This window comes from Muscardinus avellanarius (genome assembly GCF_963383645.1).
Source record: "Muscardinus avellanarius genome assembly, chromosome: 7".
Lineage (NCBI taxonomy): Eukaryota > Metazoa > Chordata > Mammalia > Rodentia > Gliridae > Muscardinus > Muscardinus avellanarius.
Genome location: NC_137793.1, coordinates 83721121 through 83736960, shown reverse-complemented (window position 1 = coordinate 83736960; position 15840 = coordinate 83721121). Strand labels below are relative to the sequence as shown.

The window sequence follows — 15840 nt, the reverse complement described above, 5'->3', positions numbered from 1 at the left end:
TTTTTTTCCCAAATAGACTTAAGGTATTCATGAACTTTCTAAAAAAGCTCTGGTTAAATTTTTTGTGAATGGACATTTTAGTGGGGATAGCATTTATAAGTTTTGTCAGTCTCAAAAGGGTCTGTGGCCCACAAAATGCTGAGAAGTTTTACATCTTTGACTTCATTTCCCCTGGGAGATAAGTATTACAGTTCCACTATTTAGATGAGATGCCCGAGCCTCCTTTATAATTCATGGATCAGGTGATCCAGGAAGATTTATAAAAGACAAGGAAATATAAGGAACTACTAAAATCATATTATGATAAAGAAAAAACTACCACTTTCATGAGGAAGTAATATGAGGTGGCTGTTGCAGCAATCATTTCAAGAATTACTAGGTAAATACCAGGTATGGTGGTGCACACCTATAGTCCCAGGGCTTGGGAGGCTGAGAGAGGTCGATTGCAAGTTTGAGGCCAACCTCAGCAACTTAGCAAGCCCCTTAGCAACATAATGAGACCCTGTTTCAAAATAAAAAATTAAAAGAGGGCTGGGGTATAGCTTAGAGGTAGAACACCCCTGGGTTCAATCCTCAGTAACAAAACAAACAAACAAACAAACAAAAGAATTACCTAGGAGAGCAACTCCATAATAGCTAGATACAGTGCAAAATGGCAGGTTTTGTGCTATTTACAAGTAACTTTCCCACGTCTGAAGAGTTTTACACTCTCGTGTTATTGTTCACTAAAAAAAAAAAGTAAAAAAGATTGTGTGTGCATCATTTTAGTTATGCAAGGATTTTTCTGCAGTATAATGCAAAGGCAATGGGTTTTTCCCCTTTCCTGTCTGGAAAACTTACTGTTTCCTCTCTCAGCATCATCACCTCAGGGCCTCTAAGGATTCTGTGTGTTGAGCAAAAACACAGAGTAGTCTTTCTAAAGTATCAGTTCTCCAGGGGAACCAGAACCAGACCAAAATGGAGCTCACAATGTTTCAGGCCTGCTGCCTGATCTCCACCAGGCCCTCCTCCTTTCTTCTTCTTACTTTGGGCCCATGGGCTGAGGCTGCAATTTTTTCTCTTTTGTGGTACCAGGGATTGAACTCGGGGGCATGCTATGTCTAAGCCACATCCCAGACTGTTTTTTTTGTTTGTTTGTTTTTTAAACAGGGCCTCATTAGATTGCCGATAGTCTCACTTAAATTGCTGAGCCTGATCTCGAACCTGTGAGCCTGTCTCAGCCTCCCAAGTATGGGGATTACAGGAGTGTACCATCACACCTGGCTCAAGGCTACATTTCCTTGGTGACCATGTTCTCAGTTATTTTACCCAAAACATCTAAGTGGCCCTTCTCAGGAAATTGTGTATTGCCGCAACAAGAACTCGCCAACTGGCCTGTTCTCTGAGATGGCATTTCCTTATACTGTGTTCTAACAAATCACAAGGGATGTGGCTGTTTCTGTCAGAGTACCTGCTGTCTACATTCTATGTTGAAAGAACATTATCTGGCTCTTGTATCCTATTTGGTAACTAACACAGTATTGCTATGCTGGCATTAACGGGTTTTTAACACTGCCTGCCATTCTATGAGGAATATCTGGAGATTCCCTTAGAGGAGCAGATGACTTACGTCCTATTACAAGCCAGGTAATCACATCTCCTCTGCTTGCTTCTAATGCTGCTTCAGTCAGCTCTGGTTACAGTCCTGCCCTGATGGTTTACCTCCGAGGTCCAGCCAGTAGAATCTACTTACCCTTCACTGAGAGGATGACCGTAAAGCAGCTGGCAAAATGTAGCTTAATTCTATTGTATTTTCCTAAAACAAATTCGAGGCTTCTCTGGCATGTCAAGGAAAAATTTGACAAAATGTCCAAGATTTGCTTGTAACCCCAGTTCTGGAAAGGCTGAGACAGGAGGATCATAGGTTCACAGCCAGCCTCAACAACTGAGTGAGGTCCTCTGCAACTTAGTGAGACCCTATTTAAAAAGAATAATAATAAAGCTGGAGGTATAGCTCAGAGGTAGAAAGCCCCTGGGTTTCTCAATACCAAAGGGAAAAAAATGCCCAAGAGTGAGACCCAGGGCTCTTGAGAAAGGCACAATCAGCCAACCCCAGGAAAATGCTTCCTACACTTCTTACTGGTTTCATAGTGGGATGCATGGTGCTCTCAGTATGTCCATCCAGACTGACTAATATGATTCCCGCCCTCCCTGCCCTTGGCCATTAATAGGCCCCACAAATCCAATATTGAGGACTAAACACATGATTGTAGCCATGTGCCTGGCATACAGTCCATGTGCCTGGGTCTGAGTCCCCTGTCTGACTCTTACTGCCTGTGTAACTGAAGGCTGGTCACTCATCAATCTCGTCATCTAGAAAACGGGGTTGCACCTAACCCTTGCTTTGTGGTGAGGTTATCACTTGTGAGGACCGAGTACTTTAATATGAGAGCATTTATTAGCAGCAATTGCTGTATGAGCATCATTTTTCCTGGTTATTTCTACTCTAACAAAGCCCAAGTTTTTTGTGCATGCTCTTCTAATATAGTAAACGAACAGGAGCCAGTGCCTAGGACAACTGGCAATATTATCTGTTGACTGATCACTGTATTTTCATATTCTTTTTCATCAGTGCAGAAGCATTGTTCCCCAGGATAGTGGACCAGTATTTAAACAGCTAAAGTGCAGGGCTTGATGGCGCATGCTTGTAATCCCAGCATTCGAGAGGAGGAGACTTGAGGAGACCTGAGCCACTTAGCAAGGCCCTTTGAGACTCTGTTTCAAAAAATAAAAAGAAAAGAATAAAAAATAGGACCAGGGATGTAGCTCTGAGATAGAATGCCCCTAGGTTCCATCCCCAGTAACACACACACACACACACACACACACACACACACACACACACCAGCTAAAGCAAAAATTACAACCTCAGACCTTATGAAACTCCTCTGATGGTACCTAGGTCTTGCCTGCCAGGACCCATCTCCTGTTCCTGACCCCAGGCGATAAGAAAGCACCAACAGGTCACTTTCCTACTTTAAATGTGGGAACAGAGGGGCAAAGACAGGGGAAGGCACCTGCCTCACAGTCTCCCTTGGAGACAGAAAAGGAGCAGGCTGTAGACACCCTTCCCTTTAGGCTAATGCTTCATGATCATTCCAGTGACTTTCCCAGTGTTCCTGCATGTCTTCTCCTTTGGCCTGACAAAGAAGGGAGACAGGGAACTTCAATACCCACTCTTGTCAGAGACAGGCATTCAACTAAGCTTGGCACTATGGCTGTGAACTTGCCTTTTCTTCTTCTTAATTGCTTTTCCCTGCATGTTTCCAGGGCTGCAGCATGAAGGAATTTTCCGGGTGTCTGGATCCCAGGTGGAAGTGAACGACATCAAAAATGCCTTTGAGAGAGGTGAGCAAACAGCCTTGAAGTTAAGACCAAATGTTTGCCGGCTCCTGGAGTACTGGCTCTGCCCTTTCTCCCTTGGAGGTTCTCAGAGCTCAGAAGCCAACTTAGGAAGCCTTTCTCTTGAGCTGAGCACCCGCTCGCTAGACACCCTCCCCATTAGATATGCAGGGAGATGCTCGGGCACATCCCCGTTTCCTTCCTTCTCAGCCCCACCCATCCTGCCTCTCTCCTGCAGATGATCACCCAAAACCCAAGAAGTTAACTATGATATCCAGGCAGTTTATGGCTTCATCCAGAGCGCTTGGTGGCAGTTAATATCAAGGCTAATGCGCCTGTTCACTGTAGCCCATTTATTATCTTGTGGGCTATTAAGGTAATGGGCAAGCTTTGGCAATTTCCGTCACAGTAATGGATATATATAGTTTCAATTTGAGGTTGGTCCTATCATTAAATCTAATTACATCTGATATGAAATTTTCCATAGGGAGCTCTGGCATGATTGTTCTCCTGTAACTAGGTGTCCTTTGTTGGGGGCAGGAGGAACCGGCCTCCTTGGCCTTGTTTTCCTCCCCTGGGGACTCAGTCCCAGCCTGGTTTTATGATTGTGGTGAGAGAAGCAGTTCCGTGTCCCAGCCCAGAAGAAATGGCCCCAAGCCTGAGCAGTCTCCTCATCTACCCCTGGCCTATCCCTCTGGTGGCCACTTGCTAGGCAAAGCCTATAGACTGGGACGAGGACATAAACAGGTCACCCCTCCCACCACTTCTGTTTCATCCTTTTGTGTTCTTGCCTCTCTCACTCTTTCCTTTTTTGGGGGGATTGCTCATCCTCAGGAGAGGACCCCCTAGCTGGGGACCAGAATGACCATGACATGGACTCCATAGCTGGTGTCTTGAAGCTTTACTTCCGAGGGCTGGAACACCCACTGTTCCCCAAGGACATCTTCCATGATCTGATGGCCTGCGTCAGTAAGTACCATTCAGCCGCAGACTGGCTCCTCACAGCATATGCTAGCAAAAGATTTAAACACCTCCATGGAGTTCTTGTTTCCTTATAAACTTTTCAGTAAAGCTTTCCTTCTTAAATGTTTTCCACCTCATCTTCACTTCTTCATCCCTGGGTGTGGAGCGGGGAAGAAGAGTGACTTTTCAGTAAGAGTCTAAGACCCCAAGACAGGACTTCTGGCTTTTTTTCTTTTTGATTCACCTCAGCCATAAACTACTTTGCTTCTCTGAGCCTTATCTTGCTTTAGTAAAATGCCTTTATATTCATCCATAAGTCTTTTCAGTTATTTGAAGCTTATACATTAGTGCTTAGCCTTTCATGATACCAGGGGGAAAGCAACAACAAAAATAGAGAACTGTTTATAAGTATTGTAAATGTTTCCTGTTTATCATTTTAAACAAGTCATGGCTTACCTGTTAGATGTATTCATGTGTGTTCCTCCAAGAAGTAGTTATACAATATATTCTCAAAGATATACATATATATTTTTCAATTTTATCAGGAGTTCTCTGCCTTTTACTCTAAAATTTGGAGTTTGAAAGCCATTTCTAGCCAAGTGTAGTGGTACACACCTATAATCCTAGGACTTGGGAGGCTGCCTGGAGGGTCACAGGTTTGAAACCATCCTTGACAACTTACCAAGACTCCTAGCAACCTAGGAAGATCCTGTTTCAAAACAAAAATAGGACTGGGAGTATAGTGTGATGGTAGAATGCCCATGGGTTCAATCTTTAGTACCAAAAAGAAAGAAAGAAACAAACAAACAAACAAACAAAGAGGTAATAAAAGCTATTCCTAGCCTTTTAGTTTAGCTCATGATACTGAAACATTTCTTCATTTGTTTTCATGGAAAACAGTAAATGGAAACTTGGATTAATGTCAGGCCACCCTTGAAGCAGATTCCATCTGAAGATGGCCTCAGAGGTAGAAGGAATGATTACTTGGAAATGGAGAAAAGATCTTTCTTCCCATTTCAACCAGGCTCTTTGTGCCCCTGAGCTTCCAGTTGACTCTATTTGCCCTGAGTACTTGCCCTCTCTCAGTTATTGTAAGAAAGACCCAGAACATTCAGGAAGCTAGCTCTCTATTTTTGTTGTTGTTATTGTTGTTGACCCACTATTTATGGGAGTCCAGTGGAAATGAGTTATATAGTTGATCAAGTGTTTGCATCCCTTGGGTCATGTCTTCATGATTTTTCCCAGAACTGGACCTAGCTGAAGTCTCCTAAAGCTGGACTCCTTGGCTGCCCACTTGTCCCTTAAAGCTGTGCTTTTGCTCCTAATCCAGAGTTTCCCATTTTTTTTCCTCACATAAAGGCACCCATAAAAAAACTGACTCTATCCACCTGCAACACTGTGGGAGGCTGCCCACAACAGAGGCCACAGGCCAAAGCTGTTCACAGCACAAGAGTCAGGAGACTTCTCTGGTCTTCTTCCCAAATATTGATTCTTAACCAGGGACCTGCCATTTCCTGCCTCTAGCCATATTCTACTCATCTGTACTGCAGAGGAAGAGGACTTGTGTATACAGTGGACAAGACAAGACCTGCACGGCCACTCTCCCTCCCCAGATGTGGGCCCTGTAGACCAGGTGTTGAGTAGTCATGACAGTTTATTGTCCTCTCTTTGAGCTTATTTGAGTAAGAAGTGAGAGATGCTAGGAGGAATATCTTTTCAACTTCTGTGTCCAAGGAGCTTGCCTCTCAAGTCCTGCATCAGTAAATGTGCAGAGCCCAGCATGTGTCCTCTTGCAACAGCCCCACGCTGAGGAGCGACAAGGATGAAGCTCCTGTCGCTGGGCATGTGCTCTGTGGGGCTTGACCTGGCTGGCACTCTCTCTGTTGCATCGCCTGGTGATAAAGGGCTTCTAATAATTGCTCCCTGGGTGGAGGATAACACATGACTTTCTTCTTTCAGCCATGGACAACCTGCAGGAGAGAGCTCTGCATATCCGGAAAGTCCTCCTGGTTCTGCCCAAAACCACTCTGATTATCATGAGATACCTCTTTGCCTTTCTCAATCAGTGAGTAGCCTTCTCGGTGAACAACTGAATCAAGCCTTGGTTTTGGCTACTGGAAGTTCCATATGGACCTATTCATCCATCACCAAGCATATTTACTAAGCACCTACTGTGCTGGCCCAGGTGTTAGATTGTAAGAAATTGTTAAATGACAAAGGAAAGCCTTGATATATGTAACTCATGTTCCAGGGAGGAGGACAGATAATAATAGATATATCAAGTAGAATAAGTGCTTGGCGGGGGGGGAGAATAAAAAAAGGGGACAGGTTACAGGGTCTGAATGGGGATGAGGGTGAAGGGAAGGAAAGCATTTTACATAGGTTTTCACCAAAGGCCTGTCTAAGAAGATGAGGTAGGAGCCACGGCCTAAATGGAATGGAAGAGGACCCATGGGCACAGTCAAGACTCAAGAGTCATGGTAACAGTGCGTTTGGATTTGGGAAGTGATTGGAAGCTTTTATGGAGGAGAAAGTTATGATATGATTTATGTATTTATTTTTAAGCCTGCCTGCTGCTCTGTGAAGTTACTGTAGAGGGTTACAGGATCAAAAAGAGAAAGAGACCTATCCCAGTGTTGTGGTCTGGCATAGTGTTGGTAGACTGGAAGTAGACTTGGCAGTAGGGAGGGTCAGGCTTGGGATATATTCTGAACATAGCATTGATAGGACTTGCTGATGGGTTGGACATAGAGTGTGAGGAAAGGCCAACCTTCTAAATTCGGGGCATGAGCAACAAGGAAACAGGGATGCTATTTATGGAGTTGGGGAAGACAAGATATGAAGGAAGGAATCTGGGCAAGATGCCAATATGGATAGGGTAATTCAAAGTACCTGTTCAACATCCGAGTGGAGATTTTAAACAGTTGAACATAGAAAACTAATGCTCTGGAAGAAACCTGGGATATTGATACCAGTATTAGAGTTCCCTGTTTATTGGTGGTGTTTAGCTGGTCACTAGGGAACATATGTAGCTAAAGAAAGGTCTGAGAGCCAGAGAGCCTTGGCCTTACACTGGGCATTTCTTCTTGTCCAGGGCAAGCACTGGACTCCGCATGTGTAGAAAAGGCAAGAGGAGCAGGCAGTGCGCCTCTCTTAGGTGCCTCTGCCTTCACGTTGCTCTCACTGTGGCTTCTCCCTGGACAGCCTAAGGCGAAGGCTGTAAGTGAGCAACCTGAGGCTGGATAAGGCACCCAAATGTGTTTCCTTTAGGTCCGTTGTGCTTGAAAACATTAAAACAACATTTAACCAGGGGAGTTTGCTTTTTAAAAATCTGCATTCCTGGCTGTTTTTGAAAAGTGGTTACATCTGGCAATACCAGACCCACATTCTTATGTGGCAATCCCCGGTGGAGTCAGGGCTGCCTCCTCGACTGAGCACGCACTCCCCAATTAATGATGGTCCCCAACCCTCCCCATTACTCCCCAGTCCCCAGGCTAACTTCAGTTGTCATTTATCATTACTCTGGCTCTGTGAGTTTTCATATAGTGGAGAAAGAGTTCTCTGGATTTATGAATCTATCAAAATGGGGGAGACAAGGTAAACCACGAGGCCAGAGTCTTAGTATATATTTCTTTGTGAAAATAAAGAGTCTTTTAAGCTGAGTACAACGACAAGACCCTCAGCAACTTAGCAAGACACTGTTTTGAAATAAAAGATATAAAGGGCTGGGTATAACTCAGACATAGAATGTCCCTGGGTTCAATACCCAGTACCAAAAGAAACAAATTTCAAAAAGAGACAAAAATGAAGAGCCTTTTAATTTTATTTATTGATTGATTGATTCTAGGGATTGAACCCAAGGACTTGTTATGTCCAAACTACACTCCAGGTTCTTTTTTTTTTTTTTTTTTTTTTTTTTTGGTGGTACTGGAAGCCCTTCTACCTCCAGCTACACTCCTACGGGCTACACTCCCAGACCTATTTTTATACTTTTTATGTGGAAACAGGGTCTCTTAAGCCAGCGTGGCTGGCTTCGAACCTACGCGATCTTCCTGTCTCTGTCTCCCAAGCGCGGGGATTACAAGCGTGTGCCACCACGCCTGGCATCAGGCTCTTTTTTATTTTGAAATAAGGTCTCACTAAGTTGCTGAGGCTAGCCTTGAGCCTGCAATCCTCCTGTCTCCGCCTCCCAAGTACTGAGATTACAGACATGCACCACCATAAAAAGAATGTTTTTACGTGGTTGTCTCTGTTTAAAACGAATGCAGTTTTAGAGGCCATTTCACAAGCGGCAACTTGTTTACAAGTTCAAGGTCAGCCTGGGCCTGTAGTGGCTCCTGCCTGAGACATTTCTGGGATGCCCATACCATCACATAGGCCCACTGCTGGCCCTGCAGAGTTCCAAAAGGTCCTGGTTCCAAGCCTGCCTCCTCCATGTTCAGTGTCTGCTCCATTCAATAGCCAGGTCTTGACTCAGTGCCCAAGCTGCCTCTGAGTTAAAACCCCCATGACTCACATAGGGTGTGCACATGTGGCCTGGAAACTCTACTAATTACTCTTGGGTTAGTCAGTACCCTTGAGGCCATCAGTCATTGACCAATACCTTCCTTCAACATGAGCTTTCTTTGTCCCCCAAGAGCATGGAGCGTGACAGCAGTGGTCAAAAGGGGAGTGGGGGGAGCAGAGAGGGGCAGGGTGACTGTGCATGAAAATACAATTGTCTCATTCTCTTCCCCCCATTTTATTTTTGGGCTTACGGGGGAGGAGAATTGAGAGAGTAAGCATCGTGCAATTCTGGAGGTGGTGGCCATTGTTGAAGAAAGCTTGGGAATTGTACCTCTTTAAATTACTATTTTTATTTCATTTGTCTGATTTAAGAATTGCTTTGCTTATCAAGGTGTTACACTGAGAAAATTCAGAACTGATAAACCCAGTGTTTCCTAAAATCAACCAATAGAATGCAGGACAGAGGTGGTAAAGCAGATTACTCCACAGGAAGATGACAACTGATGAGTGTGCACTTAGCAGCAGGTGGAGCAAGAGTTGGCAGGTAGCTCCCAATGGAGCCTCCACCTGGGCCCACTTTAAGGAAGGACCTCGTCCTTCATTGTGTGGGTCCTGGATGTGTGTGTACATTTTCTCCGGCTGTGGTATACTCTTGGATTATATGCATCGCAATCTCAAGAAGCAAATAAACTAAGATCCCTTAGGTCCTGTGCTGAGTCCTCTGGTCCAAGGTCACATGAGAGTGCAGTGAAGGTGTCGGGCCAGGGCTGTGGTGTCATCTGAAGGATCCACTTGGAAGGATCTTCTCTACTCACAGAATACAGTTTGTCCACCTAGTGGGATATTATTTGGCCTTAGAAACGAAGTGTTGACACATGCTACGACGCGATGAACCTTGAAAACAATATGCTGAGTGATGGAAGCCAGACCAAAATATAAATGAGTAAATAAAAGCTGAATATTATATGATTCCATTCATATAAAATGTCCAGAATAGGCAAATCCATAGAGATAGAAAGTAGATTCATAGTAGCCAGGGCTGGGGGAAGGGGGGCTGGAAAGTGACTGCTCAGTGGTTTCTTTTTGAGGTGATGACCATGTTTGGGAACTAGATAGTGGTACTAGTTGTACAACATTGTGATTGTACTATATTCCAGTGAGCTCTATATTTTAAAATGGTTAAAATGCTAAAATTTATTTTTATTTATTTATTTATTTATTTATTTATTTTTGTGGTACTGGGGATGAAACCCAGGGGCCTTCTACCTTTGGGGTACACTCCCAGACCTATTTTATTTTTTATTTGGAAACAGGGTCTCACTAAGTTGCTGAAAGCCTCACTAAGGCTGGCTTTGAACCTATGCAATCTTCCTGTCTCAGCCTCCCAAGTGCTGCGATTACCATGCCAGGCTAAATTTTATGTTAATGTGTATTTTACCACAACAAAGAAAGAAAAAAGGAACTAATCTGCTCAGGCTTCCATACCTAACACAGTCCCACATCCTGGGTGACTTGAACAACAGAAACCATCTTCCCTCAGCACTAGAGGCTGGAAGTGCAAGCTTCGATGTGCCGATGGAGTTGGCTCCTGGCTTGCACACTGCCACCTTCTCAGTGTGCCCTTACGTGGCCTTTCTTTCCTCTGTGCACACTCAGAGAGAGCTGTGGTCTCTCTTCCTCTAAGGACATCAGTCCCATCAGGCTAGGCTCCCCGCGCTCTTACAGCCTCATTTCCTTAAAAGCCCCATCTCCTTGTAGCCGGGTGTGGTGGTGCACACTTGTAATCCCAGCGCTTGGGAGGCTGAGACAGGAGGATTGCACCGTTTTGAGACCCTCTTTCCAAATAAAATATAAAATAGGTCTGGGAATGTAGCCCAGAGGTAGAAAGCCCCTGGATTCCATTCCTGGTATCACTAAAAGAAGCCCCATCTCCAAGTAGGGCTTCAGCATATGAATTTCGGGGGAACACAGTTCAGTCTCTAACAGAAAGCTGTACGGAGAAGAAATCAGAGAATTGGAGACAGCAGCTACAGACAACTCTGAAAGAATTTTATTATAAACAGGAGTTCAGAAATGAGACTTTAAGCCAGGCATGGTGCCATATGCCTGTAATCCCTGTACTTAGAAGGCTGAGACAGGAGGATCATAAATTTGAAGACAGTCTCATTAAGAAGTGAGACTCTCATCAAACTAGCAAGACTCTGTTTTCTAATAAGAAATAAAATTGGGTTGAGGTATAGCTCAAAGGTAGAATGCGTCTGGGTTCAATCCTCAGTACCACAAAAAAAAATTCTTTTTAATGAGACCATAATCTGATGTGGATGTGGGGTTAAGAGAGGGTTGTTTTTAAGATAGGAAATATAAAAGTGGGCATGATAGCACACACTTGTAATCTCAGTACTTGGGAGGCTGAGACAGTTCAAGACCAGCCTCAGCAACTTGGTAAGACTCTCAGCAACCTAGCAAGACCCTGTTTCAAAACAAAAAAAAATTTTTAAGAAAAGAAAGAGGCTGGGGGGTGTAACTCATAGGTAGAATACCTCTGGGTTTAATCCCAGTAACACACACACACACACACACACACACACACACACACACACACACACAATGGGAAGTATAGTAAGCATGTTGGTACGCTTGTGGGAATGACCCAGTAGAGAAGAAAAATGAAGATGAAGGAAAGAGCAAGACGAACAGCTGGAACAGTGCTCCTGCGGAGGTGAAGAAACTAGGGAACGAGAAGCAAAATATAGAACTAGTGAGTAATGGAGCCAGGACTCAGCCAGGTCTGTTTTATTCTAAATCTTTGGGATGAGCTGGGCGCTGTGATGCATGCCTGTAATCCCAGGATTTGGGAGCTGAGACAGGAGAATCACAGGTCTGCAGCCAGCCTCGGCAACTTAGTGAGGCCTTGTTTCCAAATAAAATAATTAATAATAATAATAATAATAATAGGGCTGGGGTGTGGCTTAGAGGTAGAATGCCCCTAGGTTCCATCCCCAGTACCACAAAAAAATAAAATTCTTGGGATATTTTCTGTTCTTTTTAATTTAATCAAATAGACAAAGGCATTTATTTATTTATTTATTTATTATTTATTTATTCATTCATTCATTCATTTGATGGTACTGGGGATGGAACCCTTCTACCTCCAGGTTATACTCCCAAACCTATTTTTTATATTTTATTTGGAAACAGGGTCTCTTAAGCCAGCACTGCTGGCTTCGAACCTGCGCAATCCTCCTGTCTCCGCCTCCCAAGCGCAGGGATTACAAGCGTGCGCCACCACACCCGGCTTCAAAGGCATATATTTTAAAAAGTTAAAAATTCAGGAAAGTGCCAGACATGGTGGCACAGCTTGTATCTGGGAGTGTAGCCCGGAGGTAGAAGGGTTTCCAGGAACCCCAGTACCACAAAAAAAAAAATAATAATAAATAAATAAATAAATTCAGAAAAGCAGCCAGGCCTGGTAGCACAACCAGGTTTGTGGCCAACCACAGCAACTTAGGGAGACCCTTAGCAACTTAGTGAGATCTGCTTTAAAATAAGAAATAAAAAAGGCTGAGGTGGAGCTCAGAGGTAGAATGACCCTGAGTTCAATCCCCACTGCCAATAAATAAACAAACAAGTAAAATAAAAAGAGATGGAGATATAGCTCAGAGGTAGGATACTATTAGGTTCAATCCCCAGTACAAATAGAAAAGAAAGAAAAGGGAAGAGAAGAAAGGAAAGAGGAGGGGGGAGGGCAATGGAGAGAGTGGATGGAAGGAAGGAAGGAAGGAAGGAAGGAAGGAAGGAAGGAAGGAAGGAAGGAAGCCAGGCCTTGCTGAAGCCTCTTGTCTCTCCACGGCCTGGCCACCCTAGGATTAGCTTCAGCGTTAGTCTTTCCTATGAGGTAACCAAGGTAATTATCACTCCTATCTCTCTCCAGTTTTAATTTTACCAAGAAGTAGATGTGCAGACTTTCTAAATCTCTGCTTCCTTTTAACCTAGAAGCCAGGGAAGGATTATAAAATTAAATCTGTGAAGACAGGCAAAGTGACACATGCCTATAATCCCAGCTACTCTGGAAGCTGAGGCAGGAGGCTCAAGACCAGCTTGGGCAACTTAATGAGATTGTGTCTAAAAATAAAAATTTTTAAAGGCCAGAGATACAGGTCTATTGGTAGAGAGCTTGTCTAGCATGTGTGAGTCCCTGGGTTCAATCCTTATCACTTCAGAGGAAAAGAGAAAGAAAGAAAGAAAGAAAGAAAGAAAGAAAGAAAGAAAGAAAGAAAGAAAGAAAGAAAGAAAGAAAGAAAGAAAGAAGGAAAGAGAAAGAAAACAACTCCTGTGAAGTAATCTATCCACTGATGTGTTTCATTCAATTAATTATTTTGTGCTACTGGGATTGAACCCGGGGTACTCTACCACTGAACTACATCTACGGCATTTTTTTTTAAACAAGATCTCATGGGCCAGGAGTGCTGGCACATGCTTGTAAATCCAGTACTTGGGAGGCTCAGACAGGAGGACCACAGGTTCACCACCAGCCTCAGCTACTTATTGAGCCCCTTACAACTCAATGAGACCCTGTTTCAAAATAAAAAATAGGGCTGGGGGTATGGCTCAAAGGTAGAATGCCTTTGGATTCAATCCCCAGCCCCACATAAATGAATGAATGAGTGAGTGAGTGAGTGAATGAATGAATAACAGGGTCTCACTAAGTTGCCCTGGCCATAAACTGCATCCTCCTGCCTCAGCTCCTGAGTAGCTGGAATTGCAGATGTGCACCTCCCTGTCAGGCCATGCACTGAGATTTATACCCTCCCCATCACTGGCTTCTGCATTTAATTCTATGTCCTAGAGAACAGTCATTTTCAACTCTTCCTTCCCATGACATGCCACTGCTCGTGCTCTATGGTGATTCTTAAAGGGGTACAGATCAGAATATCTAGGAGAGGAGAGAACCATTGGATTAGGGGAAAACAGCTCTGTAATGTGAGTCTAGATGTGGGTACACTAGAAATAAACTGCCCAATACAGAAGGGCAGCTGCTCAGATAAAGACAGCGGAGGCTCAGGCTTCTAGCTCAGCATCTGGCTCCTTCTCAGGGTCTGTCAGTCAGTGTTGGGAACTTTCTGCTTGTGCCTATAAGGGAGACCATACTCCTCGTACTCCTTGGCAGAGCTCACAGCTCTGCGGGTTGTCTGGATTTATCCAGACCTGGTCCAGCTCTCTATGCCTGGACAGGCGGGGACCACTGGAGACTCACCAGGCACAGTGGCTGGTTGAAGGCCTCGGGTCCCTGGCCAAGGCTGGAGGTGTGACTAGAGCAGCTGCTGGCTGAGAAAGGGGGGTTCCCAGGATAAGTAAATACCCAATACTGAAGTCAGGGCTCATCCAAAGGAAGCCTGAGCAGAATCTGAACAGCACGCTGACCTTTATCAGAATAAATCCTGAGTGGCATAATAGAGAAGGATATTATGAAAATGAAAGACAATTGCATTAGCTATTCTAGAAAGAAATTCGGTGTCTTGGTGGAATATAAAAGCTAAGCACTTGGCTATTTTTTAAAAAATAATTGTAGAGGCTAGAATTGAATGTTGCTAGAATTGAATGTCCTTTAATGATCCAAGCATTTTGCTATGTAAGAAGGTACACAGCGCACAGTGCCTGTGTCTCCTGACCATATGATTACCAGGGCAGCCCGAGACTCCCCATCTGCTCCGGCAGCTTAGTGGGAGACACTCAGCTCTGCCAAGTGACACGCTCTCAAAGCAGGGTGGTTTGGTGGACAAGGTGAGGGTAGGGGTAAAGATGGGTGGTGAGGAGGATTTGAATGGTGAGCTGAAGAGAAAGGAAGGTCTGACCTGCAGTTCCCTTTCCATGATTCCTGAATGACCCTGCAGTGGTCATTCCTCTCCCCAGTTGACTTTCCTGAAGGCCTCTGATGCCCAGGAAGGCAGGTGGCAGTTTGTGGACCTTCTGCCTTTGCTCTTGGCAGTGCCTCCTGCGATCATGTTTTCTGGGCATTCATGCGAGAGCTTTCCAGCTTGCCCCCTTCCCCTTCTCCTCCAGTTTATCACAGTTCAGTGAAGAGAACATGATGGACCCCTACAACCTCGCCATCTGCTTCGGGCCCTCGCTGATGTCAGTGCCAGAGGGCCACGACCAGGTGTCCTGCCAAGCCCACGTGAACGAGCTGATCAAAACCATCATCATCCAGCACGAGAACGTCTTCCCCAACCCCAGGGAGCTGGAGGGCCCTGTCTACAGCCGAGGAGGAAGCATGGAGGATTACTGGTAGGGGTTCAGGCTGGAGAAGGGTGGGAGTCATCAGTGCACACTGACATGGGGGCCAGATGGCCAAGCAATAATGAAAGGGAAATACTCAGGTCCTCGAGCCTCCTGTTCCTAGGCTTTTCAGGCAGACAGAGTGTGAAGATGTTACAGGCAGCTTCTCCCACCGACAGAATAAGTACCATGTCATGCCCCTTCCTTTTTTTAATTTTTTTAATTTCTTTTTTTTTTTTGGTACTGGGGATTGAACCCAGAAACATTCTACCTTCAAGCTACACCACTAGTCCTATATTATTTTTACTTTGAAACAGGGTCTCTCTAGGTTGATGAGAGTCTCACCACTTGTTAATGCTGTCCTCAAGCCTGTGCTCCTCCTGTCTCAGCCTCCTAAATACTGGGATAATAGGTGTGTGCCACTATGCCCAGCCATGCCCCTTCCTTCTTAATGAGTTTTGAGTGAAGAGGGACTATTCTGATAGGTAATGACATTAATCGCAATATAAATACTCGAGGAAAGGGTATCTTACAAAATCAATATAGAACTGTTCATTAGTCAGTAGTGTCCCTGAGGCTTCTATTTGATATGTTATGAGAAAAACAGTCCTGGGTCTTAGCTGATTCCCTACTTTTGGGGAAGAGTTTAGATTTAAGGTATAATTTTCTAACTCTGAGTCTGTAAGAAGACAATTTAGAATGACTTCAGAAATT

At 44.4% G+C, this 15840-nt stretch overlaps 1 protein-coding gene across 3 annotated transcripts in view; it reads left to right on the top strand.

The window, feature by feature from the left end:
- Window positions 1-15840, top strand: part of SRGAP2 (SLIT-ROBO Rho GTPase activating protein 2) — a gene marked incomplete at both ends in the record, with an annotated part of 264810 nt that overhangs the window by 233957 nt on the left and 15013 nt on the right. For all 3 annotated transcript variants that reach the window (XM_080698581.1, XM_080698580.1, XM_080698579.1), the window contains 4 exons: window positions 3310-3387; window positions 4216-4350; window positions 6304-6409; window positions 14911-15135. In XM_080698581.1, coding sequence (XP_080554707.1) covers window positions 3310-3387; window positions 4216-4350; window positions 6304-6409; window positions 14911-15135 — 544 coding nt within the window. The remainder of the gene's footprint in view (window positions 1-3309; window positions 3388-4215; window positions 4351-6303; window positions 6410-14910; window positions 15136-15840) is intronic.